Raw genomic sequence first — 27870 nt, forward strand, 5'->3', positions numbered from 1 at the left:
GCAATACAAGTGCATACAGTATACACGTGTCACATCATCACAACGGAGCTGATGGTTCTTCTCTCTCTGACGCTGCAAGAGTGCAGTGACTGTTCTAAACGAGCAAAGTCTTGCAATACGAGTACATACAGTATACAAGCGTCACATCATCACAACTGAGCTGATGGTTCTTCTCTCTGTGACGCTTGTCAGCATAGCTATTGCTAGCAATCAGCATTTTCAGTTGGCATAACTAATGTCAGCACAGGCCTATGGGAAATTATATCAATCTGACTCTGGATGCTTAATGTATGTGAATTCTGTGCAGGAGCCCAGAATTCTGCATCAACATTCTAGAGTCAGATTGATATAATTTCCGTAAGAGTGCAGTGACTGTTCTAAACGAGCAAAGTCTTGCAATACGAGTACATACAGTATACACGCGTCACATCATCACAACTAAGCCGATGGTTCTTCTCTCTCTGACGCTGCAGGAGTTTAGTGACTGTTATAAATGAGCGAGGTCTTGCAATACAAGTACCTATAGTATTTTGTATTAAAGTTTTTGGGTTGTGGAACGAATCGTCTGAGTTTCCTATATTTCCTATGGGGAAATTTGCTTTCATATACGATTACTTTGGATTACAAACATGCTTCAGGAACGAATTATGCTCACAAACCAAGGTTTTATTGTATATATATTTTTTGTAGAAGAAGTCTTAAATCATTTCGACCCCCTGAAGAAGTTGGTTTTCCAGTGAAACAGGTCCTATTGGACTTGGCTGCATGTAATCATTAAGATAAGTTTGATTACTATTAAAGTGATTAAGCAAACACTTATGGGAGGTTCACTGCTGTTCCCCATAGGCTGCCCCACTACTCTGCTGGGATGCCTGTGTGGGCCAGTCTAGTAAGACTGCTGGCCCCCAGAACATCCCAGTGACTTGTTTTTGTGCATTTTGGACCTTTTTTGTTATTGTTGTTTGAAAATGACCCTTAAAGAAAGAAGCACTGAGCACAAAAATATCTAAACTAGGGCCATTTTCAAACAAAAAAATAGATGTTTTTCTGGTTTGAAAATGGCACTGAATTTTTGGACCTTTTTTGCAAAATGTCCCAAATCAGATTTGGACGTCATATCAAAAATGACCCGGCTGCTAAATATAAAATCCTTCTATCTTTGCGTGTTTAGTGGCACTATATAGATAGCACTGTTTAAAATTAGTCTGGATAGTTCCGGGGCAAAGAGTAGGCATTAAACCCGAGTGTGCAGAGAGCTGGCAATATTTCAGCCACTGCCTGCTTAGCTATAAATTAAGGACCGCAAAACGATTGTCCTAAATTTATCCATATAATTGTATGGATAGTGGCTGGGTTTTGCCAGCTATCTGTATGACATTGACAGCAATCTCTACTGTATTTGTATATTCATTGCTCCCTTTCTGAAGGTAACGGTGTACTTAAATACCATGATCGGAAGAGGTGGTGGAGACAGAGACTGTCTGAATTCAAGAGGGCCTGGGATAGGCACCATGGGATCTCTCAGAGAGAGAAAGAGATAATGGTTACTGCGGATGGGCAGCTCTATGACCTCACAATGCAGGTGCACAGAGCCTTAGCCTATAGGAAGAGGAGATGCAAAGGTTAAGAGCCTTAGCCAATAGGGAAAGGAGGAGATAATAATTACTGCAGATGGACCATTTGGCCTTTATCTGATGTCATGTTTCTATATAAAATATTTAAATGCTGATCACAGTTTTTCAATATTGACCCGTGTATTTCTAAGTTGATTAGTAAAGTGTGAAACCTGATGAATGGAACACTGTATACATCAATATTGTAGCTATGTATCAACAGACCTTTGAACTAAACATTTTTCTCACAGATGGGAAAATCCTTTAGTATATCTGGTACCAAATCAATTATGGTTTATTTTAAGGTTTTTGGTCTTTTTTTTTTCTATTTTTTCTCCCTGTGCAGGTTACCAGTGTAATTGCCCTTCTCAGTTCATTGGCAGGAATTGTGAATCTGAGATTACTGCCTGTTTTCCAAATCCTTGTCGCAACGGAGGGTCCTGCGATCCCAGAGGGAACGCTTTCATCTGCAGCTGCAGGATCGGACTCAGAGGAGTGACGTAAGCAATTCTATAAATACTGTGAAGGCTGATAGCCATTCGATAACCAATTAAGTTTTCAGAATATATCTGCAGAGAGTATGTATGAAATGAATCCAGATATACTGGGTGTCCAGTTATGCAAATATCTCGTGCCGAGTCCTTGTAAAAATTCTGGGGAAAAAACCAACTGGCTGTGGGGCCAGAGGTCAGGATTGGGAACCATTGACAATGATCAAAGTGTGTTTCCGTTATATATAAGTGCCTCTTGGGAGAGGGCCGGTACTTCTGTAAGTTTGCTCTAAGGAGCACCAGGGACCTTTGGCCTAAGTGGTGCCTATTCACCTATAGCAGCCTCCTTACTCTTCAGTACTCAGAGTAGGGTTACCAGATTTTCCAAATGGAAAATCCAGACCCCCTAGACCCGCTCCCCAGGCCCGCCCAGTTCCACCTATTACCACCCCAGTACTGCCCCAATCCCATTCTAGCCCGCGCCCCTGCTGCCTGCTCTCGCTGGGCAGGACACAATGATGTTGCATGCGTATGATGTTATTGCATGGCATCCGGACGTGCATGGATGCCCGATGGCCACTTGTTGGAAACTTTTCAAAGCCCGGACAAAGGAGGACATGTCCAGAGAAATCCGGACTAGAGAATGACACGGTGACAAAATTCATCACCATTCCCGTTCCCGCAGATAACCGCGGGAAACCATCTTCATATCATTCTTTAAGGAGTGAGGGAAGAATCAGAATATGAATGGCCACAACCACTGACCTCAACCTTTGCTTTGAAGAATGCTGGTATAGAAGGACTGAGGTTGAAATAGACACTAAAATATGACATGGGATTATTTCCCGCGGTTATCCACAGGGACGGGAACGGTGATGAATTTTGTCACCGTGTCATTCTCTAATCCAGACATCTGATAACCCTAACCCAGAGGCTACGCAGGACATACAGTGTTTTGTGATTTTTATTATCAATACAGCAGGAGTACAGAGGGAAAGATATAACAGTTTACGAACATGTCAGATAAACATATAGAAAAGAAAAGAATAAAGGATAAATGACACTAGCAGCTGCATGGGACCAATCGTAGAATATGTGTTGTCGGGGGGACCGATTGGGCCAAAGTGCATTCTAGACCCAATTGGAGTAGGCCACATTATCAAGGAGTGGCTAAGGACTGCATCAAGGCTGGAAGAAGCCAAAGCTTATTTCCTATATGAGGAGAGTGTCCTGGGGGGGGGAGTAAAAAGGTGAAATGGAAAAGCTGTAAGTTGCAGGGAAATTTGACTGTGACACTTGAAGAGAAGGAGAATTGCTACATAGGATAGAGAAGAATGACAGAAGGGACCCATTCCAGTGAAGAGCCTGTCGGGGCTTTGGAAAGTCTTCTGGGAGCCCGGACAGTCCTCTAAAAAAGAGAACACGTCCAGATTTTCCCGGATATCTGATAACCCTACTTTATAGCATGTTCAGCAATTGCTTAGGCTTTTCCTCTAAGACCTCTATATTTTTTTTAAAGGTGTGAAGAAGATATCAATGAATGTGACAGAGAAGAATGCGAAAATGGTGGAACATGTGTGAACATATTTGGTTCATTTTTATGCAATTGCACTGCTGGGTACATGGGGCAGTACTGTGGTCTCAGACCTATGGTGGTACCCAACATACAAGCTGGACATTCCTACGTTGGGAAAGAAGAGCTGATTGGAATAGCAGTTGTCTTGTTTGTTATCTTTGTTTTAATTATCCTGTTTATAGTTTTCCGCAAGAAAGTATTTCGGAAAAACTACTCGCGCAACAATATCACCTTAGTGCAAGACCCAGCCACCGCAGCTTTGCTTAATAAAACCAACGGGATTCAGTTCAAAAATCTGAGGAATAGTGGAGACACTAGAAACATTTACCAAGAGGTTGGGCCGCCACAGGTACCTGTGAGACCAATGGCCTATACCCCCTGTTTCCAAAGTGATTCAAGGAGCAACTTGGATAAAATGGTTGACAGTCTTGGGGTGGAGCATCAGGAGATGACGACATTTCACCCGGAATCTCCTCGGATACTTACAGCAAGACGGGGTGTAGTAGTGTGCAGTGTTGCTCCAAATCTTCCAGCCATGTCTCCTTGTCATTCTGACTGCGATTCTCTTAGAAAGACTGTCTGGGATACAGAGACTGAGGGTGAGTAGAAGCTTCTATGATATTTTTTTCATGATAGAGAATATAAGTTGTACTATTGGATGTTTATCTCAAATATAAGGCAGTAGATCAGTGCCGACTTATTAATAACCCCTTCCCAAAAGGACAAATACCATATATACTTGAATATAAGCCCATTCAAATATAAACTGAGATGCCATTCCCCCCCCCTTCCTCTTCCACTGCTGCCGCAAGCCCCCTGAACCATCAGATTTTGTTGCCACACTCATTGCATGCCAGCGCTCCCATCCCCACAAGACCAGAGCTGGCGTTCACTTTTTCCCAAGCAAGAGTAACCACCACCCTCTCCCCCACACCAAGGTCTACCATGATTTCCTGGTGGTCTAGCGGTGCGTTGGGACAGGAGAGATTCCCATTCGCTCCTACCCATTCTTTCTCTGCTGTAAAAATGGACGCCGAGACTTCCATTTTTTTACTGCAGAGAAAGAATGGGCCCCAAAATCTTGGTTTATATTCGAGTATATGTGGTAATTGCCTGTATAGGAAAGTTATTATAGATCTGACTGGGAAAACATGGAAACTTTGATGAATAAGATACGTCATTGCTATATTCTTTGCTGTAAATGTGATTTTCTTTACCAGCTTCATCTAATAATCAGGATAGATGAGGTTATATAATATGCTACATTTGTTTAGTTCATACAGAGGTACAATTTCATGACATATAGGTTGAATGTATTTATATACTAAATAAATAGGTGTCCCAAAATTGAAGCATTACTGTTGATGGGGATTTTGTCTAAATACTGAGAGCAGTGCTTAAATGATGCTTTGTATATTCAGTGCCGATATCAAGAGAGTAGGCAGCACTGAATATGCAGGTCACAAGTGGCAACATTCGGTCCAGGTCCATTCCACATAGTTTTCCAGAAAACTTAACACTCTACTCCAGCACTTCCAGATAGTCCCAGAGCGATGTGTAATATTTAAGCTGCAGTAAGTGTCAAGACAAATGACTTTGCAGCTCTTCAGACTCAATATTTAATCCTTAAAATTGACATGAGGATCTCGAGGAAGGAGTGGCCTAGTGGTTAGAGCAGCATCCTGAGGTTGTGAGTTCAACTCCCACCGCAGCTTCTTGTGACTCTGGGCAAGCCAGGTATAAAATAAGTGCCTGTCTAAAATATGTAAACTGTTTTTTTATTGTGTAAACCACACAGAAAAAAATGGTATATAGGTCCCATCCCCCCTCCCCCAAAGGTTAATAGATCTGAAGCCTGATGGCATTTGGCAGCCTACCTAAAAAAATTGATAGTCTAATCATTTTTCTGGCTGCCAATAACCACAGAATTTCTGTTAAGTGCTGCTGAACACCACCGCTCACATGGCCAACAAAAAGATGCTGGACTGGGAAACTAGGGCCGATTGGAGCCAAATATTAAAATATTTACACTTCTCCCTCCGTATTCGCGGTTTCAGCATTCACGGTTTTGCTTATTCGTGATTTTTCGCGTGCTGACTCCTTCCCCTAAAATTACATCATGAGAAAAGTACCTGTACTGGACCGATAAAAAGTTTTGGCGCTTATCAGCTTTCACTCAGAAAATCGCTGCTTCCAAGCTTTCACCCTCAAAATCACTGCTTCCCAGCGTGCACAGAGAAGAACGCTGCTTGCCTGCTATCAGCCTGAAATTCGCTGCTTGCCAGTATCTTAGGGATCTTGAGAGGGAGGGAGGGAGTTGAGAACTGAGTGAGATGGGTAAAAATCGCAAATATGACCATAGTTTGTTATTCGAGATTTCAATAGTAATAACGGTGGCTGTTACAAAAAAACATGAATAACATATAAAAAGTTATTTGCGATTTTTCCGTATTCACAGTTATGTCCCGCCCCTAACCACCACGAATATGGAGGGAGGAGTGTACATATATTTGAGAAAAGGGAGGCAGCTGGTTCAATTACACCAGACAGTACAGCTGAAGGAATCATTCCCAGCTGTGTTCAGAAGTGACTGCTGCCTCCCTCTCCCCCTAAGAGGAGAGGGAGGCAGCCATGCTCCTTCCTGCCCTAGCCCTTCCCCAAACATCTGAGCTACCAACCGCCTATCGTGCCTAATTTTTAGAATTGCTCTTGAATTGACTAATGCGGTGTACTGCAAACTGTTTGCCATGGCGGATTCCAAGTGTGCTGCCAGACGCCAACGAGGAGGAGAGGCAAAGAGGCACGTCCTGTAGACTGTCAGCCAGCGCTGGCACCTCTCCTGCTCACCTGCGTCTCCTCCACCTCTCCTCCATCAGTAACCCCTACCGGCGTAGAAATAGGCTCAGGGCCGTGACTGAAGGGCCTTTACATATGTGCAGATGTCGACGTGATGACATCCCTTGCCTATGAGTATACACATTTAGGGCCGGATTCTCTAAACGGTGTCGTTATCAGCAGCCGCCGATCGTGTGTCAATCACCGCAATGACGCTGTTTGGAGAATCCGCACCTCCGGTAAAGGTAGGCGCCCAAAACATATAGGCCAGGGTTTTCAAGGCCTACTTTTCCAGCGCTTACCTTTGACGTGAATTGTGCCACTTTCAGCATTAACCACTCCTGCAATGCCTCCAGGGGATTCCAGCGCTGAAATTTCTTTTAAGTACCATTTTAAATGGCGTTTTGGACTTAACTTAGATGCCAGTAGGGCACCTACTGGCTCCTTAAGTTAAGGCGTCATTTAGAAAATATGGGTCTAAGTGACTCCAAATTAGTTTGTCACGCCTGGTTTTGTTTTGCTGTTAATTCAGATAAAGGAGTTGATGCGGCTGAAGAGGTGACCTGTTTCACGGGAAGTAATAAAGGCAGCAATTCAGAAGTTCAGTCTCTCAGCTCCTACCAGTCGGACTCGGGGGATGACAATGGTAAGCTCGACTTTGTAGCTCTATTGCATTCTTGTGTTTTGCTGGGACTTCAGATATTTTCCATGCCTTCAGAACTCATTCATAGTCATTCCTTTTGACTAAACTGATCTCCTAACAAAGCAGCAACCAACTCACTTCATAATTCATTCAAATATCTGCATTCCTTGGCCATCGGGGACTCTTTATCCACTTGGTTTTTCATCAAGAATGCCAACACGACACAAGCCCCGGATTTCTCACCACCGAGTAAAATTTCATCCATGCAGAATAAGGAAATGCATGCTTTTTTTGGTCATCTCTTAAGATCTGGACGGTTCACTGATGGCACGTGGATTTATTAAGGAGCGTATTATGCCACACACCTTCCTGTTAATACCTCTGTTTTATTTTAATTTTTTTAAATGTGAAATAATGTAACCCACTATAGGTATTCTGGTAGAAGTTAGTATAGCTCTCGAGTTATAGAAACGTGGAGGGGAATTCATCAGCAGGTGCTAACCGTGTTAGCACATGCTAAATGCTAAAGATGCCCATTATATTCCTTTGGGCAACGGGTAGCACCCGTTGAATTCTCCCCTTAAGTGATATTATAAACATGACAGCAGAAGGATGGTGCTTTTGAATTTTTTTTTTATACAGAGAGGTGTGCATTATAAGATGGATAAGATGGATATTACATGTCGAATGATGAACCCATAGAGCAATTTCATAAATTATTTGTGTACAGAATGTTGCTTTGAGTGCACATGGTGATCGGTATAGGGTTGAGGCACAAAAACACAAGACTCAGTATTCAGCTCACACAGGGGTCCTTTTGCTAAGGCACGCTAGTGCGTCTTAGCGCGCGCTAAATGCTAATGCGTGCTAACACGTCCATAGGATATAATGGAAGTGTTAGCACACGTTAAAGGACCCCACAGTCACTAGCTAATGTTAAATACCTGCAGCACAGTTTAATCTAGTTCGTGTATTTGGCGCCACGGTTCAGAGGTAGCAGCAGTGGCGTAGCGAGGGTGAGAGGCGCCTGGGGCGATGGTGCCCCGCCCCCTTCTCTGCCGCCATCCATTCCTTCCCCCCATCCTGTTGCAGGCCCCGCCCCTTCCCTCTCCCTCTTTAACGTTCCCGGCGTGAGCATTAATGCTGCCCGATGCAGGGGAAAAAAATTAGATTTGATTCGATTCAGCCTATTGAATTGGTTTTTCAATTTGATTCGATTTTCCTGCCCAATCGGGTGGTTTGGGTTTTTTTTTTTGTTTTTTTTTTTCAAACATCCTGGTGGGTTTATTTTATAGCCTCTTCCCCCCTTTGCCTTCTCTTAACCACACTGGCGCTATGGTGTAAACAAAATAAACAAACAAAAAATACTTTTCCTCTCTCTGATAAATCCTAGCTCACGTTCGCGGTCTAACACCAGCTCTGGAAGGATACACATTTCAAATCTGACATATTGTAATCACAAAACAGAAAATAAAATTAGTTTTTCTACCTTTTGTTGTCTGGTCATTATTCAAATTTTGTTGGTCTCAGGCTCTGGTTGTCTTCTGATAACTTGCTTGTCAGGGTCTCCTTCTTTCTTCTTTCTCCCTGCTAACCATCCATCTTCCATCTCTGTCCTCCCCTTCCGTTTCTCTTCCCTTCCCAGGAGGTCTGGCATCTTTCCTTTTTTTTGTCTCCCTCCACAGATCCACCTTTTCTTAACTACCCTTTCATCCAGCATCTCTCCTTCCTTCCCCACCACCCCAGGGTCCACCATCTCTCCCTTTCTTTTCCCAACTACCCTCCTATCCAGTATCTCTATCCCCCATCCACACCATCTCTTGCGTCCAACTTCTCTCCTTTTCTGTTCCTTCCCTCCATAAATCCCATTGTCCATCATCTCTCTCCCTCTCCTCTATTTTCAGACCCATTTCTTCCTCCCCAAAGTCCAGCATATGCACATCTCTTTGAACCCCCCCTTCCCTCCCTCCGTGTACTTCTATACCAGGGCCCCCATCCCCTGAAGGTCTGTCCCCCATTGAAGGTCTGTCCCCCCCTGAAGGCCTGCACCCCACCCCTAAAAGCCTGTGCCACCATCCCTGAAGGCCTGTTTCCCCTTTGAAGGCTTGTCCCCCCCTTAAAGGTCTGCATCCTACCCCTGAAGGCCTGCCTGTCCCCCCCTTGAAGATCTGTCCCCTCCTTTGAAAGCCTGCCTCCCTCCTGAAGGCCTGCCTCCCCCCTTGAAGGCTTGCCCCCCCCTTGAAGGCCTATCTCACCCCTGAAGGCCTGCCTGTCCCCCCCTAAAGGCCTGTTCCCCCCTTGAAGACCTGTCCCCCCCACTTTGAAGGCCTGCCTGCCTGTCCCACCCCGAAGGACTGCTCACTCCCCCCCTCCTCCCGGCTTCCGGCTTCCACCCCCCTTGGCCTTCCACTTCCCTCCCTGGCCTCCCCGCACTGTTTACCTTCCAGGAACAGCCTGCAAACAAGATCGCGGTAGCTATCAATCTTAGTACCGCTTCGGAGCTGTTTCCTCTGTTGAGGTCCTGCCCCTCCTCTGTCGTCAGAGGATGCAGGGATGCAGATGAAAAAAAGGAAAGATGCTAGACCTCTGAGGGAGGGAAGGGAAGTGGAAGGGGAGGACAGAGATGGAAGATGGATGGTTAGCACCAAGAAAGAAGAAAACGACAAATAGGCAGGAGACCCTGGCAAGTGAGTTATCAGAAGACGTTTGTCCCAGAGCCTGGGACCAATATGATTTGAATAATGACCCGATAACAAAAGGTAGAAAAAATAATTTTATTTTTTGTTTTGTGATTACAATATGTCAGATTTGAAATGTGTATCCTTCCAGAGCTGGTGTTAGACCGCGAACGTGAGTTAGGATTTAACAGAGAGAGGAAAAGTCTTTTTTGTTTGTTTATTTTGTTTACACCACAGCGCCAGTGTGGGTAGGAGAGGGCAAAGGGGGTGAAGAGGCTATAAAATAAACCCACCAGGATGTTTGAAAAGACACCCAATTGGGCAGGAAAATCAAATCGAAAAATTGATTCACTAGGCTGAATCGAATCAAATCGCGAAAATTTTTTTCCTGAAACTTGAAACTTTTTGATATGAATTTTGATGGATTGTGAATTATTGTCATGGATTTAGACCCATTCTTAGCGGGCTCTTTTGCACTAGGGGCATCCCTTCTGATTTCAGTCCTGTAAATGCTTAGAAGCCCTTAACTGTTGGGGTGTTTGTTGAACATTCCCACTGTGTAATCCGAGAGAGGCTGTGATGATATCACTTTGCATGGTTGTTTCTCAAACATTGTACCATTATTTATACTGTTGAAATGGATTTGTAGGCCATTGTCGGTTTTAATTGTATTTTCCGTAGTTCAGCACAGTTAGGAAATACTAAGGAAATACATTTTTTACAGAAAAGGTGGTAGATGCGTGGAATAGTCTTCCTGTAGAGGTGATTGAGACAAAAACCGTGTCTGAATTCATGAAAGTGGGCAGGGCAGGCGTGTGGGATCTCTTGGGGAGAGGAATAGGGTTAACTAGACGTCCGGATTTCCCGGACATATCCTCTTTTTAGAGAACATGTCCGGACGGCTTTTCAAAACCTGGCACTTTTGTCCGGGTTTTGAAAAGCTTCCAGCTCGGGACCGCGTCGGGAGGGCATCTGCGCGGATGCAACACGGTGATGTCGCGTGCATGTGTGTGATGTCATCGCGCATGCGCAGATGCCCTCCCGACGCGGCTCCGAGCACGAGAACAGGTTGAGGGGGCGGGGCCGGGGACGAAGCTGGGGCAGAAAGGGCGTGTCTTGGGTGGAATGGGGTGGGGGGGGTGGGGCCATGGGTCCAGATTTTATAATCATAAAATCTGGTAACCCTAGAGAGGAGGAGATAGAGGATGCCACGTTCGGGCAGACTGGATGGGCCATTTGGCCTTTGTTTGCTGCCATGTTTCTGTATTTCTAGCCAATAAATACATGAATTTAGCCTCGACAGCTTTGCATCTGGAAAAACCTTTTTGGGGCATCTGCAGGACTTCCTATTCAGTTGCCTTCTCTGTCTTTTTTTTTGGTTTGCTGATGCATGTTTGGACACGTTTTTCATCCTGAAAAAGAGAGAACTTGCAATCAAGCCTTCTCAGCTGGTTCTGATACTCTCTTTAATCCCATTAGTATTTGTTAGAAAAGGTTTTCAATATTCTCTTAAATGTCTGTGCTTCTGTAACGCAGACTCTTGATCTCTCCAGGGCCCCGATGCTCACAACCTAACGCTGATGTCGGTTCCGATTAACACTGGACTAGCACCAGCACTAAACCCTGCTTTTACAAAGCCGCACAGAAACAGCCCCGAAGCCCTTTAATTCTCCGTGGGCTTCGGGGCCGTTAGCGCAGAGCAGCCGCTAGCGCGGCTTTGTAAAAGAGGCTGTTTGTGCAGGGAACAAAACGTACGCCAAAGATGGCCTCAGATTGTATTTAAATTTAGTCAAACATATGTTAATGATGTCTTTTGCTGTCCCCTCCCAATACGTAGAGAACGACACACAAACCCCTGCTCTTTTTTTTTGTATTTAAAGTTTTTATTACATTTTCAATCTTAATTACCAAGCATAACTTGTATAGAAAGCAAAATTAGGCATATCAGTTCCATCATATAAAACAATATCAAGAAAAGAAAAGTAAATTTGACTAATTATGCTCCGGTCCTCAAATTGAACCCAAAATGTTATAGTCTAGATCACAGGTGTCGAAGTCGGTCCTCGAGGGCCGCAATCCAGTCGGGTTTTCAGAATTTCCCCAATGAATATGCATTGAAAGCAGTGCATGCACATAGATCTCATGCATATTCATTGGGGAAATCTTGAAAACCCGACTGGATTGCGGCCCTCGAGGATCGACTTTGACACCCCTGGTCTAGATAAACAAAAATTCCATTGAGATTATGGCTGGTCAAAAGCGTTGAGTTAAGCGTAAATTCCATCAAAATAAGGGCTCAGGGTTGTTCTTTTTCCAGACGGGTTAAGGACAAAAAGGTAGTCAACTGGTTTGGGTCACAAAAGACATATTTAACAGCTTGATATGGAAACAATACATTTACAAGGGTGCTGCAAATTAAAAGTAGCACCCAAAGATGTAACCCCAGGCTTCAATAACAAGAATTCTCAACGACGACGCTGCGTCTCTCGTACTAAGTCAGGACAAACCCCTGCTCTTAATGCTGGAAACCTACCGCCACCGAAAGAGTGGTTGATCTTCACCGAAAGGGTGGTTGATCATTGGAATGGTCTTCCACTGCAGCATGCTGGATTTTAAAAGAAAATGGGATAAGCATGTGGGATCACTTCAAGGAAGAAATTAGGGGGTGGGTCATCAGAGTGGGCAGACTTGTTGGGCCGTGGCTTGTGCGTAGCGAATGCAAGAGTCTGTCAATGATCTGAGCTTTTGTGTGCGTAAGGAGACAACCGCCCAGAGAAGCATCATTCTTTGACACGATTGTTTCTTAAAAACTAGAGGCAAGTCATTTTATTTTTATTTTTTATGCAGTAGCTATCCTAACTTGAGCACCAAAGCGATGAAGGTTTTTTGTTACTGTTTGGATCACCTTGTCTTTGCAAACTTGGATTTTCAGTAGAGAATGACATGGGGAGCGATCCCCGCAGCGAACCGCTGCGTGGCTGCGGTTTGGCTGCGGGTTATGGTGACCTCATTAATAAATCGCCGCAGACGCGGGGACAAATCCTTTCACCGACCGCAAAAACGGTGAATAGATTTGTCCCCACAGGCCAATGTCCCCCCCTCTAGGAACCGCAATTTACCTGTGTTTTCACCGTGCTCCTCATTTGTCAGATCAACCCTTCCTGCCAATAGAACCCCCCCCCCCCCCCCCGACGATCGCCCTCACTGGTAGGAGGGTGCCCAACCCCTCCTGCCGGCACCCCCAACGGCCCCCTATATCGCCAATAGGAGGGTGCCCAACCCCTCCTGCCGGTCCCTCCCCCAACAAACCCCGCCATCCCGAAACACCACCCTTAGTCTTACTTTCCAAGTTGGACCGGACAGCTCCTCGCTCGTCTGGCCAGCAGGCCTGCCTCCGTCCAAATGAGGCGGGCCCGCCCCTCCCCTCCCCTGCCTAACCCACAGGATCCTAGGGCCTGATTGGCCCAAGCACCTAAGGCCCCTCCTATAGCGGGAGTGGCTTTAGGTGCCTAGACCAATCAGGCCCTAGGATCCTGTGGGTTGGGCAGGGTAGGGGCGGGCCCGCCTCATTTGGACGGAGGCAAGCCTGCTGGCCATACGTGTGAGGAGCCGTCCGGTCCAACTTGGAAAGTAAGACTAAGGGGGTTCCGGGGTGGGAGGGTTCGTTGGGGGGGGTCCAGCAGGAGGGGTTGGGTACCCTCCTGCCGGCGATCTTAGGGGAGGCCATTGGGAGGACCGGCAGGAGGGGTTGGGTACCCTTCTGCTGCGATTGTCGGGAGGGCCGTTGGGGGGGTCTACAGGAGGGGTTGGGTGCCCTCCTGCCGTGATCGCTGGGGGGAGGGGAGACTTGCAGCCGTAGCCGCGGTCACTATGCTAATCACGGCAGGGAGATCTTTGCCGCGATTAGGTACAGCGGCCGCGTCTACTTACCATATAGGCTAACATTGTAAGCATTTAAAGTACATGTCGTGTTTGTTTTTGCATTGCTAGCCCCAGGGGTGGTGGAAGATTAGTGATTGAAAAACTGTATGAAAAATAACTATTTTAAATTTAGTGATCAAAATGTGTCAGTTTTGAGAATTTATATTAATTAATTTTTTCTCTGCGTGTTTTGTTTTTGTATAGTTATTAACTAATATTTAACTAAGTTTTAAAGTTTTAAAGAATGTTTCCTTTATACGTAAATAAAGAAAAGTGAATGGGATTGCAGTGGCGGTGACGGGGCGGTGAATGGGGTGGCAGTGGCGGTGACGGGGCGGTGAAGAGGATGGTGAGACGGGGACGGGGCGGTGATGGGGATGGTGAGACGGGGACGGGGCGGTGACGGGGATGGTGAGACGGGGACGGGGCGGTGACGGGGACCAATTTTTTCACCGTGTCATTCTCTAATTTTCAGCTCTGACGGAAATTAATTTTTAAAAAAAGAGAATGACTGGATGGTGATATGCATGTTTGTTTGTTGACTATTAAGTCATGTTTTGAGTTAATTTTCAGTAAAAAAAAAAAAAAAGAGCACATCCACCACATTGATTAGCAATTCTTCACCGCTGTTACAATTTTCCATGCATAGCTTTAAAACTTTACATAAATAACTCATTTACCCTCTCTCCCTTTTACAAAACCGTTCGTGGTTTTTAGTGCCGGTAATAGCTCCAATGCTCATAGAATTACTCTGCGCGTCGGAGCTGATACTGCCACGGCTAGCGCTAAAAACCACGCTACGGTTTTGTAAAAGGGGGGGGTTAATTTTTTGTTGGTTTTGCAATTTTACTATTTCCGATGGTGATGTGCTGCAAAAAAACATTTGCTCCGTTTAGTGTGCCAGAGCTAAAAAAAAAAGTTCGAGAGACACTGCTCTAATCACTGGTAACGAGAAAAAAATGAGCAGATCCGAAAGTGCAGGGGTAGGGAACTCCGGTCCTCGAGAGCCGTATTCCAGTCAGGTTTTCAGGATTTCCCCAATGAATATGCATTGAAAGCAGTGCATGCAAATAGATCTCATGCATATTCATTGGGGAAATCTTGAAAACCTGACTGGAATACGGCTCTCGAGGACCGGAGTTCCCTACCCCTGATATAGAATCATGGCCACCTAAGAAGCCTTAGAGTCTAAGGCTTCTTAGGTGGCCATGATTCTATATCAGGGGTAGGGAACTCCGGTCCTCGAGAGCCGTATTCCTGTCAGGTTTTCAGTATTTCCCCAATGAATATGCATTGAAAGCAGTGCATGCAAATAGATCTCATGCATATTCATTGGGGAAATCTTGAAAACCTGACTGGAATACGGCTCTCGAGGACAGGAGTTCCCTACCCCTGTGAAAGTGAAAGGCAGGTTACCAGATTTTCCAAAATGAAAATCGAGACCCATGGCCCTGGACCCAGTTCCGTCCGGCCTGGCCCCATTCCTCCCGAGTCATGCCCTGTTCTGTCCCCAGCCCTGCCCCCCTCAAGCTGTTCGCGTGTCGAGAGGGCATCTGTGCACGCGCTGGTGTGACACAATGACATCACATGCATGCATATGACATCACCACGTTACATGCACAGATGCCGTCCCAATGTCGCTGCTTAGCTGGAAGCTTTTCAAAACCCAGACAAAGTGCTGGGTTTTGAAAAGCTGTCCGGACCCCCAGACATGTCCTCGACACATTGCCACCTGTTTTGTGCACTTAAATATAAGCCTTTCAAGTGAAAAAAAATTGAAAGGCGCAGAAGAATGGCGCCGATGTGTGCTTCATTTCTGGGTCTGTAAGTAATCAGTGTTAGTAATGAGTATAAATTATTTGGGAAATTAATAATAATAATAATAACAGCTAATATACCACAATACCGTGAAGTTCTATGCGGTTTACAAAGATTAAGCAAAGGTACAAATTGATTGACTTTAAGAGGGGAGGAAGAAAGAGGGTTAATAGGACAGGAAATCCATTTTTGAGGAGAGAGTGATCAATAGAACAAGCCCTAGTAAATTTTCCAAAAGGCCAATTTAGATCCTTAGGGGCTCATAATCAAAAGAGAAAAACGTCCAAATACTGGCCTAAGTCGGCACCTGGACGAACATTTCCCAAATACGTCCAAGTGCCGATACTAAAAACGGGTTTTGGACGTATTTCTAAACGACCTAGGCCTTCATAGTGCCACTGAACGACCAGAGCTAAATGGGGCGTTTCGGGAGGAGTGTCGAGGGCGGGAGTTGGGCGGGACGTGGGCCGGCTTAGACTTAGTCGTACAGCATGTATAACCGAAAGTTATACAGCCCAGGATCGACGGAACTTGGACATTGTGACTTAGACCATGTAAAACATGGTCTAAGTCACAAAATCCCATCTAAAGTCATCAGATAAGCACTGCAAATACATAAAACAGACCCCCCCACACACTACCCCAGTGATCACCAACCCTCCCCCACCCCATAAAAATATTAATCACACCTTTAAAATTCAGCCTCCAGATCATGATCACCTGGCCGCCTGGCCTAGTCGTCCAGCACAGAGGCAGCTTAAGTCATCTTGGGGGTGGGTTAGGGATTCATGGAGAGGAGGACCCATGCCCATAAGCCCCTGTAATCACTGCATTGATAATGAAACGTGCACTCTCCTAAAACCCTTTTGTACTGGCATATAAGAGGCTCCTGCAGCCATAAGGACTATTAGGGTGGTAGATAAGTGGGTCTAGGGGATTCTGGAGGTGGGTTGGGGGGCTCACCATGACCTATAAGGGAGCTGTAGTGAGATGATGACATGGCACCCTTTTTGTGAAGTTCACAGCAATGCCCTGTAAGGTACCACACTATTTAGGTGCCATGTCTGGGTGTTCAGTCCATCACTTTGCAGACCCCTCCCACATTCAACAGGGCTTGTTCTAGGCGTTTTGGACTTGGATGGAAATGTGGTATAAAGATGGACAATTTAGCGAGTTGGACGATCAGAACGGCAGGACGTATACTTAGACGATTTTCGAAAGTAAAAAAATTTTGGACGTATTTTTCGAAAATGTGTCCTAGGCTGTTTTTTACTTTGGACGACTTGCGAGTTGGACGTCATTGGACTTAGACGTCCCTTTCGATTATGCCCCTCTTGCTCTCAAAGTTGGATGTATAAAACCTTTGAATATTGGCTTTTTAAGATCTCAGTTCACAAAGAAGATCACCTTTCCGGGTCAAAATCAGCCCATGAAAAATATATTTTTTTAATTGTGTAATGAAAATGCAGATTCCAGGTTAGCCAGCAATAAGGTACTTAAATCTTGAAGAAGAAATCATAAGGCTTCTTCTCTTTTAAGGCAATTTGAGATCCTATTTGAATGTGAGGTTTGTTTATTTATTTTTTTACCACATTTATATACTGCCTTAACCAAAGCGGTTTACAATGCAACATACATAATAATAAAAGAAAAAAGTGTATACGAAAAATGAATGCATAAAAAAAAAAAATCAGTAACACCAATTACACAATAGAGTCATCAGATCATTGCAGCACTTAAGATCCAACACAGAGTAATCATCCACTGGAGAATGCTTGCAGGAGCAGGTTACACATCCTCCCTCCATATTCGCGGGGCTTAGGGGCAAAGCCGGCCAGCCAAATACAAAAAAATTACGAATAACTTTAGGACCAACTCTGACCCATCCCCGCCTTCCGCACCTCTCCACTGTACTTACTTTATAAAGCCTGGTGGTCTAGCGGTGAAGCAGGACAGGAGCGATCTTCCTTCGCTCCTGTTGTATGCAGAGCTGGGAACAAAAATGACTGCCGTGAGTTCTCAGGAACTCGCGGCAGCCATTTTTGTTCCCGGCTCTGCACAAGACAGGAGCTTAGGAAGATCGCTCCTGCCCTGCTTCACCGCTAGACCACCAGGTTTTAAAAAGTAAGTGGAGAGGTCCGGGAGGCAGGGGTGGGTCACCCAGACGAAAACTGCGAATAATCAAAATCACAAGTTCTGAACCCGTAAATACGGAGGGGGGATACATATTCTAATATCTGGGAGATCTCCAATGCAGATGGTGTCACTAGGAAAGAATAGCAATGACTCTTTGATTACGGACAGTACATACAATAAATTATGGGACCCTTTTACCAAACTGCAGGAAAAAATTGGCTTTAGCGCGTCCTTATCATTCCCGTGCACTAAGGCTATTTTTACTGCATGGGTAAAATGGCTGCTTTTCTGTTTTCTGAATTAATGGCCACACGCTAATTTTCTCATTAGCTCTTGGCCATTAGCACACAATCTCTACCGCCACCTATTTCGTATGCGATAAAGACTCACGCACTAATTGGTTAATGCGCTGCAGTGTAGCTAACTGATTAGCCCAGAATATGCTTACTCTCTGTCCCCAACCTACCCCCAGCACTAAAAAATAAAATCTATTTTTATAAGTAGGACGTGGGCACCAATCACAAATGTTCCTCCATGTACCCCGAGGGAAGTCCCTTTTTACTACGGTAAGAACACGTCAGAGCTCATTGCGGCTTGGTAAAAGGCCCCTTAGGCTTCTTTTCCTTGTTAATTAATTTAAGGCGTCCAGAACGGACAGAGATTTCTATCTAAGCTTACCTGAATTAGTCATGTAGTTTTGAAGGTAATTCTATAATAGGGTGCTTACTTTTCTTCATAGAATACCAGTATCCAAACTCCGCTTTTGGGGTAGGTCACCTGCTGGGGCATAAGAGTTCAAATCCCATTTGTCTCACCAATGATTCTTATGATTCTCGGCAAATCACTTAACCCTCCCTCCCTTCGGGTAACGGATTTAGCGCAAGCTAAATGCTAAGGAGCCCTTAGGAATAAAACGGTCTTCTTGGCATCTAGCGTGCACTAAGTTCATTGGCACGCCTTAGAAAAAGGAGCTCTCAGAGGACAGGGAAATGCATAGAGTACCTGAATGTAGCTTTCCTTGAACTACTGCGGAAAAAGGTGCAAGCTAAATCCAAATAAATTAATATGCACTGTAAAAATTTGGCTTTCAGCAAAACGCACACATTCCAGTGGCAGAGACACAAAGCAGCAGCAGTGGATTCCGAGATGGCCTCTGTGGCTTCAGTCCTGCAGCTGTGCCACGCCCTGCTCTACAAAGGGTAGTTCCTCAGATACCTCCATGTACTCCTCATGGGTGCTGGTGGAGTTAATTGCCCAGGCTCATTCAGCTCCAACATCTCCACAACAGGCTTTAGTGTAGGCTAGGTACCTGCTCCTCTGCCTTCTTCTGTCTCGCCTGCTTCCATTCACCTCCCTCTGCTCCTGCCTGAAGCTCTGCCTTATATTGCCGGGAACCCCGCCCACACCTGCGTGGACTCAGCATGGAATGAAATGATCTTTAAACATACAGACTACCCACCCGGCAATTGTCATGCATTTAAAAATGTTTGTACTGTATAACCACGCGAAGAAGCAGGAGATATCGCCTTCTCGAAAATGGAAAGCAAAAAAACCAACAACAGCGAAGGTGGACTCTGGTGCTCAGTTGCTTCATTGTATAATCAAGATCGTGTTTCGGCCCGGAGGGCCTGCCTCAGGAGTCTGGTTATTGATTGAAAAGATGTCAAGAAGTGTAACAGGAAATCAATACCTATAGGATTTGTGTATTGGAGACATTTTAGTTGAAACAATGATTAGCTGAATGTAATTGAGTAAAGTTGTTCTTTGAAAGCACGTTTCACTTGGTGCGGACAGCAGTCAATAAACCATATCACAAAAGAGGTGCGTTTCGCAGAGCTGAACACATCAGTACTTTCAAAGAGCAACTTTGCTCAATTACTAATCATTGTTTCAACTAATCATTGTTTCAACTAATCCCCCCCCCCCCCTTTTTACAAAAGCGGTATTTAGCAGAGGCCAACGGGCTGAATTCTCTGCGCTGCTCCCGACACTCATAGAGTTCCTATGAGCGTCAGGAGCAGCGCAGAGCATTTAGCACGCTGGCCTGCGCTAAAATTCGCTTTCGCGGTTTTGTAAAAGGGGAGGCGGGGTAAATGTTTTGTACTAAATAATACATAAGTATGATGACTAAATGAGATTGTAACGTTTCTCATTAAAATTCAAAGCGGTTGCTGAGAAAACAGCAAAAAAAATAAATAAATAAACTCTAGGGGATTCAGGTGTTTGTTTTTTTGCCTTGCCTTGTATATCTGAGTGGGATATTCATATTTAAATGGAAATCTAAACGTTCGTCCTGACATTTCCTATACCTTAGCACCTAATTTTTGGTTCTTCTTGTGAAAAATATTCAGGCACCAACATACGTGCGATTGCCCTGAATAAGCGCATTAATCCGTATGAGCGATCAAGATTATCCCTGGAGAGAAATTAATTAAAAATGTTTGATGTCGAGCAGTCGGGTTAATGCATCGGTTAAATGATTCTACTGCACGGTTTTGTTTGAATGCATAGGCCAGTATTCCTCTGCACATATGTTCCTCTGGAAGCGCTGACCTAGTTTATGAAGGTGTTTTGTGGGAGGGGTTGTTGGGTTGTTGTTGTTTGTGGGGTTTTTTTTTTTTTTTTTGCATTTACTGAATTCTGCAAGAAATGAGACGAGAGGCAGGAGTATAATTGTTTTGCAATGTTGTCTTCGTTAAAAAGATTGACTGCAGTAACATGTAATGTGTGTTGTAAAATACTAACTTACAGATGTCCTTCCCTCCCCTTCTTTACCTTTTTGTTTTGCTTTCCCTCGCCCACAAGCTTCCATAGTGACTGTCATACATCTAGTCAACAACGTTGTTGACAATGTAGAAAACGAAGGTATTTCTAATTTTTTTTTTTGTTATATTTGTCAATATCTTGTAACAGGTTGTAATGGTGGGCATAAATGTACTCATAATTCAGCCTGTAGAGCTGCAAATTTTATGCATGGTAGTTTAATCGTAGTTCCAGAATGTTAACGAATATTCGGTCTTTTCGAAGACCTTGTTCCTCTACTGATAAGTCTTTTTTTTTTTTTTTAACTTTATTTAAATCAACTTGAAATGAGTTACAAGCCATGGCATCGTGCCACGATACAAATGAGAGAGAGACCTAGTTTCGCTGTCTTTAAATGACAATAGCAATTCGTCTGATTGCAAAAAAGCATGCAATTGAAAAGAAGAAAAAAAAAAAAAGTTTTACCGTACCTTTTATTACCTCATTTTTGTATCATTTATTTATTTTTTTTTCTTCATTAAACCAATCAGTGTCTGTTATGGATCAAGGGCAGAACTACAACCGAGGTGACTTTTCCAGCACACGCTTGGCCTCCTGCGTTTGACCTACTGATTTGTTTGTTGGTTTTCCCCATACTGAATCTGTTGTGTCAAATTCCTGCATGTGTGAGTTGTCATATATAATACAAATATGCACATATTAAAAAGGTTATTTTTCTTTGTTTTTTTCACGGCAAGGCCATGCGCATCACCTCAAAGTCACTCATTTCATTTGTCATGGCGTTTATTGTACGATTAATGTTGCTCAAACTGTTTTAATACGAGTGTTCAATAAGAGTATATACTGCTGGCATGAAATAATACTTTGGTTAATCCGTCAGTGATATCAGTTCTTCTGTTCTCCAGAATGGTTTTGCTTATATTTACTGTGTGCTTATGTCCCTATGTGTATAATGCTTTGTGATGCTTGATATTTGATGTTTGTTTATGGAACGATAATCCATTATGTCAGCTTTTTTTCCTCCAGCATAACACTTTGGCTGATCTAAACAGAGCATGTCAATGGTTTTGCTTTGCATGCTTAATTATGAATTTAAACCATTTCTAACAGGTGCATGCCGTACATATTTCCGTTTAATTTTACCCTAGAGAAGTTCATTTTTCTTTTTATTTATTTCACTTCACAGCATATCACTGGGACACTTCTGACTGGATGCCAAATGCCCGTTTATCTGACATTGAGGAGACGCCTAACTACGAATCAGCAGATGGGACCTCAGTACATCATGGGAGTACGAGGGAGCTAGAAACAGACTACTATCTTGGCGGATATGATATAGACAGTGATTTTCCCCCGCCACAGGATGAAGAATTTTTAAACCAGGACCAGTTACCTCCACCGCTTCCAGAGGAATACACAGACCAATATGATACACTGCCCCCAACGCAACCCACCTCCGTGGCCAGCACTCTCAGTCCAGACTGTCGGCGGCGGCCACATTTCCATCCGAGCCAATACCTTCCGCCCCATCAACTCCCAAATGAAACAGACATAACTTCATCTCAGACTGGCAAAGAATTTAGTACTTTTGCAGCAGGCTCAAGCCAGACAATGGAAAACATTGATGTCGATAAGGCTAGCCTGTCTATGCAGAGCTCGATGGATGCTTCCTGTTCAGATATTTCAGCGAGTTGCGGCTTCGTTGACTCTGAAGTAGCCATAAGTGACTATGAAAGTGTGGAAGAACTAAGCCTGGTTCACATTCCTTTTGGGGAGACCCAACATCAGACACAAGTATGAAAAAGGCTCTTTTGGCCTATTATTAATAAAGGTACGATGAGGAGCCATGTGAAAGATGCGAGCAGGCGAATATTTTAAAACATGAATTTGTTAACAGATTATAGGCTTAGATACTTAAGAAAGGACACCCGCTTAAAACTATATGCCATTAATTGACAATCCTTTCGGTACGTCCCCTTTATTTATTGCTAAGAGCGTTGTACAGTGTTTTTACAGCAAGACAGACTTTGTCTTTTAAATTTTGAACCTGGCCTTTTTAGTTTTCTTTAATAAATTCCAGCTTTAAAATGCTGGCATTATTGTGCTATAAAAAAAAAAATGATAGAATAGTAGGTACCTCTTACATCACCATTATCCATCGCCGTGGATAATATTAGCAAGAAATGATTGTTCAAGGGTCATTGTTGCATAGCCATGAAATCTGAAGGTAGCTTAGAAACTTTTATGCAATGTTTCCTCTTTTATTTAAAAAAGAAAAAAAAAAAATAGGTGGACTGGGCACCATCAGGTATGGAGATTTATGGTTGCACGATGTGATTCCTGTAGAAAACAGGTCAAAGTTTCTTGAGAAAGGGGTTGATACCTGCAAACATCAGTGTAATCGAGGCATTCCAAGGAGAATGTGTTCTAAAGAAAATGACAAGGACATAGTCCAAAAAAAGAGATTTAAATATATATGAATGAGATACTGTAGTAAGAAGTATGTGAACGTATTGTAAAATGTATAGTGATGCTAAGTAGGAAGGCTGGTAAAAGTCATTCCAGGTACTTGATCCAAAAGAGCGTACAGTATTAAATACGGAAGCAGTCCAGGGGAATAGAATCCCAAAGGTTTAAAGTTAAACTACAGTGACCTGGATAGCAGCTGGTCACTGAGTCTTAGGACTCCTTTTACTAAGGTGCGTTAGCGTTTTTAGCGCACGCGGGATAGTACCGCGCGCTACGCGGCTAGAACCAACGCCAGCTCCAATGCTGGCGTTACCGTCCAGCACGTGCGGCAATGTAGCGGGCGCTATTCTGCGCGTTAACGCCCAGACGCAGCTTCGTAAAAGGAGCCCTTAATGTTTGGCAAAATACATGAAAGAAGTCAAGGTACTAAGTTGGATTATTTGACCTAAGATATGATTTCCCAGCGGAGGAGTAACCAAAGCAAGTTCTTCATTTTTCTTGGGTATGGTAAAGTGATTTTCTGCTACACAGGTCTTATTACATTAGAATCTGGTCTACGATTTAATAATGTTCTCCAATGAAAATAGTATCAAGTTTGAATTATTTTGCCTTCTAATAAGAGGTTCCGCCTGTTCAAATACCTCATGCAAACACAAACATTAATCCCTGAATCTAGCGATGGCACCAAAATTTGCATGCCAATTAGTTGGTGTTAATCAATTAGTGTAGTTAATTGGCAGTAATTGAAATCTCCCTGCGCCTAAATCCCCTAGTATGCAACTCAGAAGTAGGCGTTACACGCCAGGGTTATGGAACAGCCCCATTTCTGCACCAAAATGTCCAGAGTTGGACACTGGCATTTCCACCAGGTTTCAGCTGGCTTAAATATAAGTACACTAAAGTTATAAAGCTATATAATCTTACTAGCAAAACCAAAAAAAAAGAAAAGAGAATATAATCAAAAAACAGGCTAAGCCCATTAGCAATTATATCGACAGACACTGCGCAAGTTTCAAAAAGTGGAGAAAAAGATATAGGGCTCCTATTACTAAGCCACGTTAGGGCATTAACGCGTGGAATAGCGCAAACGCGCTAGACGCTAACGCCAGCATTGAGCTGGCGTTAGTTCTAGCCGCATAACGTGGATTTAGCGCGCGCTTAAATGCGTGCGCTAAAAAACGCTAACACAGCTTAGTAAAAGGAGCCCATAGAAACATTGTAAATGACAGATGAAGGACCATCCAGTGTGTCCTAATCATGCACGCTCTATAAATCAATGATTTTATTCAAATTGTCCTTCTCCTTAAATATTTCTGGTTCCATCTAATGGAATCTCCATCAAAGCTCACTCCAGCCCATCGAAACTCTCCCCAGCCCACCCTCAACTGAATGGCCCTATACGGGACACAGAGCATGCAAGTCTGCCCAATCCTGGCCTTAATTCTTCAATATATACCCATTATTTTCTGATAAGAGATCCTTTGTGTTTATCCCATGCTTTTTTTTTTTTTTTTTTTTAACTTTGTCACCGTTTTCCTCTCCATCACTTCCCTAGGGAGGGCATCCACCACAACGGCGCGCGCCGACAACTGAGCGCAAGACGGAGGTGCGCGCCGAAGAAAATTACAGTTTTTAGGGGCTCCGACGGGGGGATTTTGTTGGGGAGCCCCCCCCACTTTACTTAATACAGATCGCGGAGGCGTTGTGGGTGGTTTGGGGAGTTGTAACCCCCCTCATTATACTGTAAACTTAACTTTTTCCCTGTTTTTAGGGAAAAAGTGAAGTTTTCAGTAAAATGTGGGGGGTTACAACCCCCCAACGCCCCCACAATGTGGCACGATTTGTATAAAGTAAAGTGGGGGGTTCCACCCCCACGTCGGAGCCCCTAAAAACAGTTATTTTCTTCGGCGCGCGCCTCCATGCTGCGCTCAGTTGTCGGTGCGCGCCTTTGTCTTCCGCGGTTTTGACCTGACACCTTAGCTCAGATATCTCGCTCCAACAAGTCCCAACATCATGAGACTGGATATATTTTATATAAAGGAGCTTCTCCAATCATTGGTCAAAAAAACTGTACTTTAAGGATATCATTCCATTGCAGTCTTAAAAAAAAAAAAAAAAAATTGCAGAGAAAGATGAACCCAGTTTCTTCTGTGTTTTGAGCCATTTGATGCAATCCCTTAGTGAGGGTGAAGAATTTTGTGTTTGGCAAAGAATTTTGTGTTTTGCTGATGGAGAAATAATGTCACAGCCCTTGATGAAGCTGAAGGTGAAACAGGGCTGCTGTTGGGGTTTTTTTGTGAATGCGAAATAAACAATACAGCTGGACTTTGCTTTTTTTCATGAGTTGTGAATGATATGGGACTGCGTCTATGAAAACTGTGCTTAAAAACATTTTTGCAATTTTTTTTTTTTTTTGAAGACTGCAACGGAGTGATATACTTAAAGTGTAGGTTTTTTGACCGACTAGAGAAGCTCCTATATCCTATATAATAAAACCCTAGAGCGCGCATGCGCTCTTAAAAAATCGTGATCCCTGGCGTTTTCTGATCCGTGGCCGAGTTCCATTTTAGAACGCGGCTAGTGATCATTCTGGCCATTCCCCTCCTCACTCACCAACCCAAAGCAAGCTCCTCACCAACCAGAAGCAAGCACCTCACCTCCTGCCCTTGCTCACCGCTGCCGCTGATCCTTCTCTTCGGGGCAGCCTGCGATCGTGGCCGGCTTTGGCAGGGCTCGCGGGCTGCTTTCCGGCCTCAGTGGCACGTCCCTCTGACACACGGGATTGCGTCGGGAGGGAGCGTGCTTCCGGGTTGGGGAGCGGCTTGTGAGGTTCGCTGGGGCCGGCCACCATGATCGCGGCCTGGAGCAGGCCAGAAGACGCCGGAATGCAGGGAGGGTAAGCAGGGGAATCAATACAGGGGGCCAGAGGGAGAGGGAAAGAGGGCTGCTTGGGGGGAGGGGTGTGCTGAAGGGAGACAGAAGGGGCCATGGAGAGACAGGGAGAGGGAAAGGGGGCTGCTTTGGGGGAGGGGTGTGCTGGGGGGAGACAGAAGGGGCCATGGAGAGATAGGGAAAGGAGGCTGCTTTGAGGGGGGAGGTGTGCTGGGGACAGACAGTTTTGCACTGGGGGGAAGACAGAAGGAGCCATGGAGAGACAGTTAGGGAGAGGGAAAGGGGGCTGCTTTTGGGGGTAGGGGTGTGCTTAGGGCAAACAGCTTTGCACTGGGGGGGGAGACAGAAGAGGGCCATGGAGAGACAGTTAGGGAGAGGGAAAGGGGGCTGCTTTGGGGGGAGGGGTGTGCTGGAGGCAGACAGCTTTGCTCAGGGGGGGGGAGGGAGACAGAAGGACACAGACAGCGGCCAAGGAGAGAGAGATAAAGAAACAAAGACAGAGAGACACATATTCTAGCACCCGTTAATGTAACGGGCTTAACGACTAGTATAAAATATATTCAGTCTCATGAAGTTGGAACTTGTAGGAGGTCTTTTTTCTCCATTATGTGAAACTTGTGCAGTCTCTATAATTCCTAATGTGCTTAGCCGGTTTAAATATAAGTATAGACAGTCCCCAGGTTAAGAACAAGTCACGCTTTTAAAGCCGTTCTTAAGTTGGATTTGTATGTAACCCAAAACTTGTAGATTTTAAGATTCTTGTTGCTTACCTCTTCTCCCAGCTGACAAGCGGGCCAACTGTCCCTACCAGTGTACAGAATGCACAACCACACCCTGTTCTTAATGTGGCCCTGCATCATTCCTGAATCTGCTACAGAAATACTGCTCAGTGAAATCAAATGCAGCTGCAACGTTCTTAAGTATGAGTTGTACTTAAGTCGGGCATCTGTAACTTGGGGACTGCCTGTATTCAACTTTTGGAATTTGGGCTCTAGGTGATATTATATAAATAGTGCTCAACCCGGAGCACCGTTAATAAAATAGCGTTCTTTGCTGAATTTTTTCTGGCACCAAAATCTCAGCACCATTTAGAGAATGCCCTCCTAAAAGTGCATTGTCAGCAGATACCTTGTGTTCAAGGAAGGTAAAGAATATGGTAGACATGTACAAAAGCAAAACAAGAAATCTCTAGTGGAGAACAAGATGTCTAGACATGAATGGGTAACATCAAACTGATCTGATGCAATAATCTTTAAAAAAAAATAATGTACAACAGTACCCATTCTGTTTTTGTACCTTGACATTTCTCGCTGAGTATTTGTCTTAGGCCATTCATACCCAAAAACTGCAGAACACAAAAATAACGAAATAGCAAATAATTATAAAGTGATTTTCTAGCACTTTGCAGCCTACCTTATAAAACATAACATACGGTACTTATCTGCAGTGCTGCGGGTTATGAAAGGGAAAGTGGCTTACTCCTGAACCAGCATGTCAACAGCAGTGGTCTAGTTTCAGAAACGTACGTGAATTACGGCTTTGGGTAAGACTAAAATCTATGCAGCAGAATTAACTATATGCACATATCCCATGAAAATCAGTGGATCCCGTTTGCCATCAGCCATTGTCTTCAGTGAAGAGATAAGAGATCTCTCTAGATACCTCTTTTATTTGACATCTACGCGTATATGTAACTAGTTGACTTAGATATATTTGTAATAGTGACACATTCTTATCATACCAGAGCCGCTTTTGCAATGTTTTCCCTTCCATCGCAGTGTTTGTGTAGACAAACAACAACAATATTTAAAATGTTCTTTTGTTATAATTGCAAAAGCAGTGGAAGCAGTTCCAATAGGAGCTTTGAAATTGCCGTTCTTCAGTAAGGGTGTAGATTCTAGATGATAGAGCACCTGCTATACCTCCCCTCCCCCTTTTTTTACAAAACCGTAACGGCGGTAACAGCTCCTTTGAGAGTCAGAGCTATTACCGCCGTAGCCGGCAGTAAAAACCACACCACGGTTTTGTAAAAGGG

The 27870-nt window shown here is 44.2% G+C and overlaps 1 protein-coding gene across 7 annotated transcripts in view; it reads left to right on the forward strand.

Moving 5' to 3' along the window:
- Positions 1 to 22781, forward strand: part of FAT3 (FAT atypical cadherin 3) — a 669400-nt gene extending 646619 nt beyond the window's left edge. For 5 of the 7 annotated variants that reach the window (XM_033948992.1, XM_033948995.1, XM_033948996.1 and 2 more), the window contains 6 exons: positions 1960 to 2113; positions 3624 to 4279; positions 7048 to 7161; positions 20517 to 20576; positions 21005 to 21040; positions 21661 to 22781. In XM_033948992.1, coding sequence (XP_033804883.1) covers positions 1960 to 2113; positions 3624 to 4279; positions 7048 to 7161; positions 20517 to 20576; positions 21005 to 21040; positions 21661 to 22274 — 1634 coding nt within the window. In that variant the 3' untranslated portion in view covers positions 22275 to 22781. The remainder of the gene's footprint in view (positions 1 to 1959; positions 2114 to 3623; positions 4280 to 7047; positions 7162 to 20516; positions 20577 to 21004; positions 21041 to 21660) is intronic. The other 2 variants (XM_033948997.1, XM_033948999.1) reach the window with 1 other exon arrangement.
- The last annotated feature ends 5089 nt before the right edge of the window (positions 22782 to 27870 follow it).

The sequence above is a fragment of the Geotrypetes seraphini genome, chromosome 6 (assembly GCF_902459505.1).
Source record: "Geotrypetes seraphini chromosome 6, aGeoSer1.1, whole genome shotgun sequence".
Lineage (NCBI taxonomy): Eukaryota > Metazoa > Chordata > Amphibia > Gymnophiona > Dermophiidae > Geotrypetes > Geotrypetes seraphini.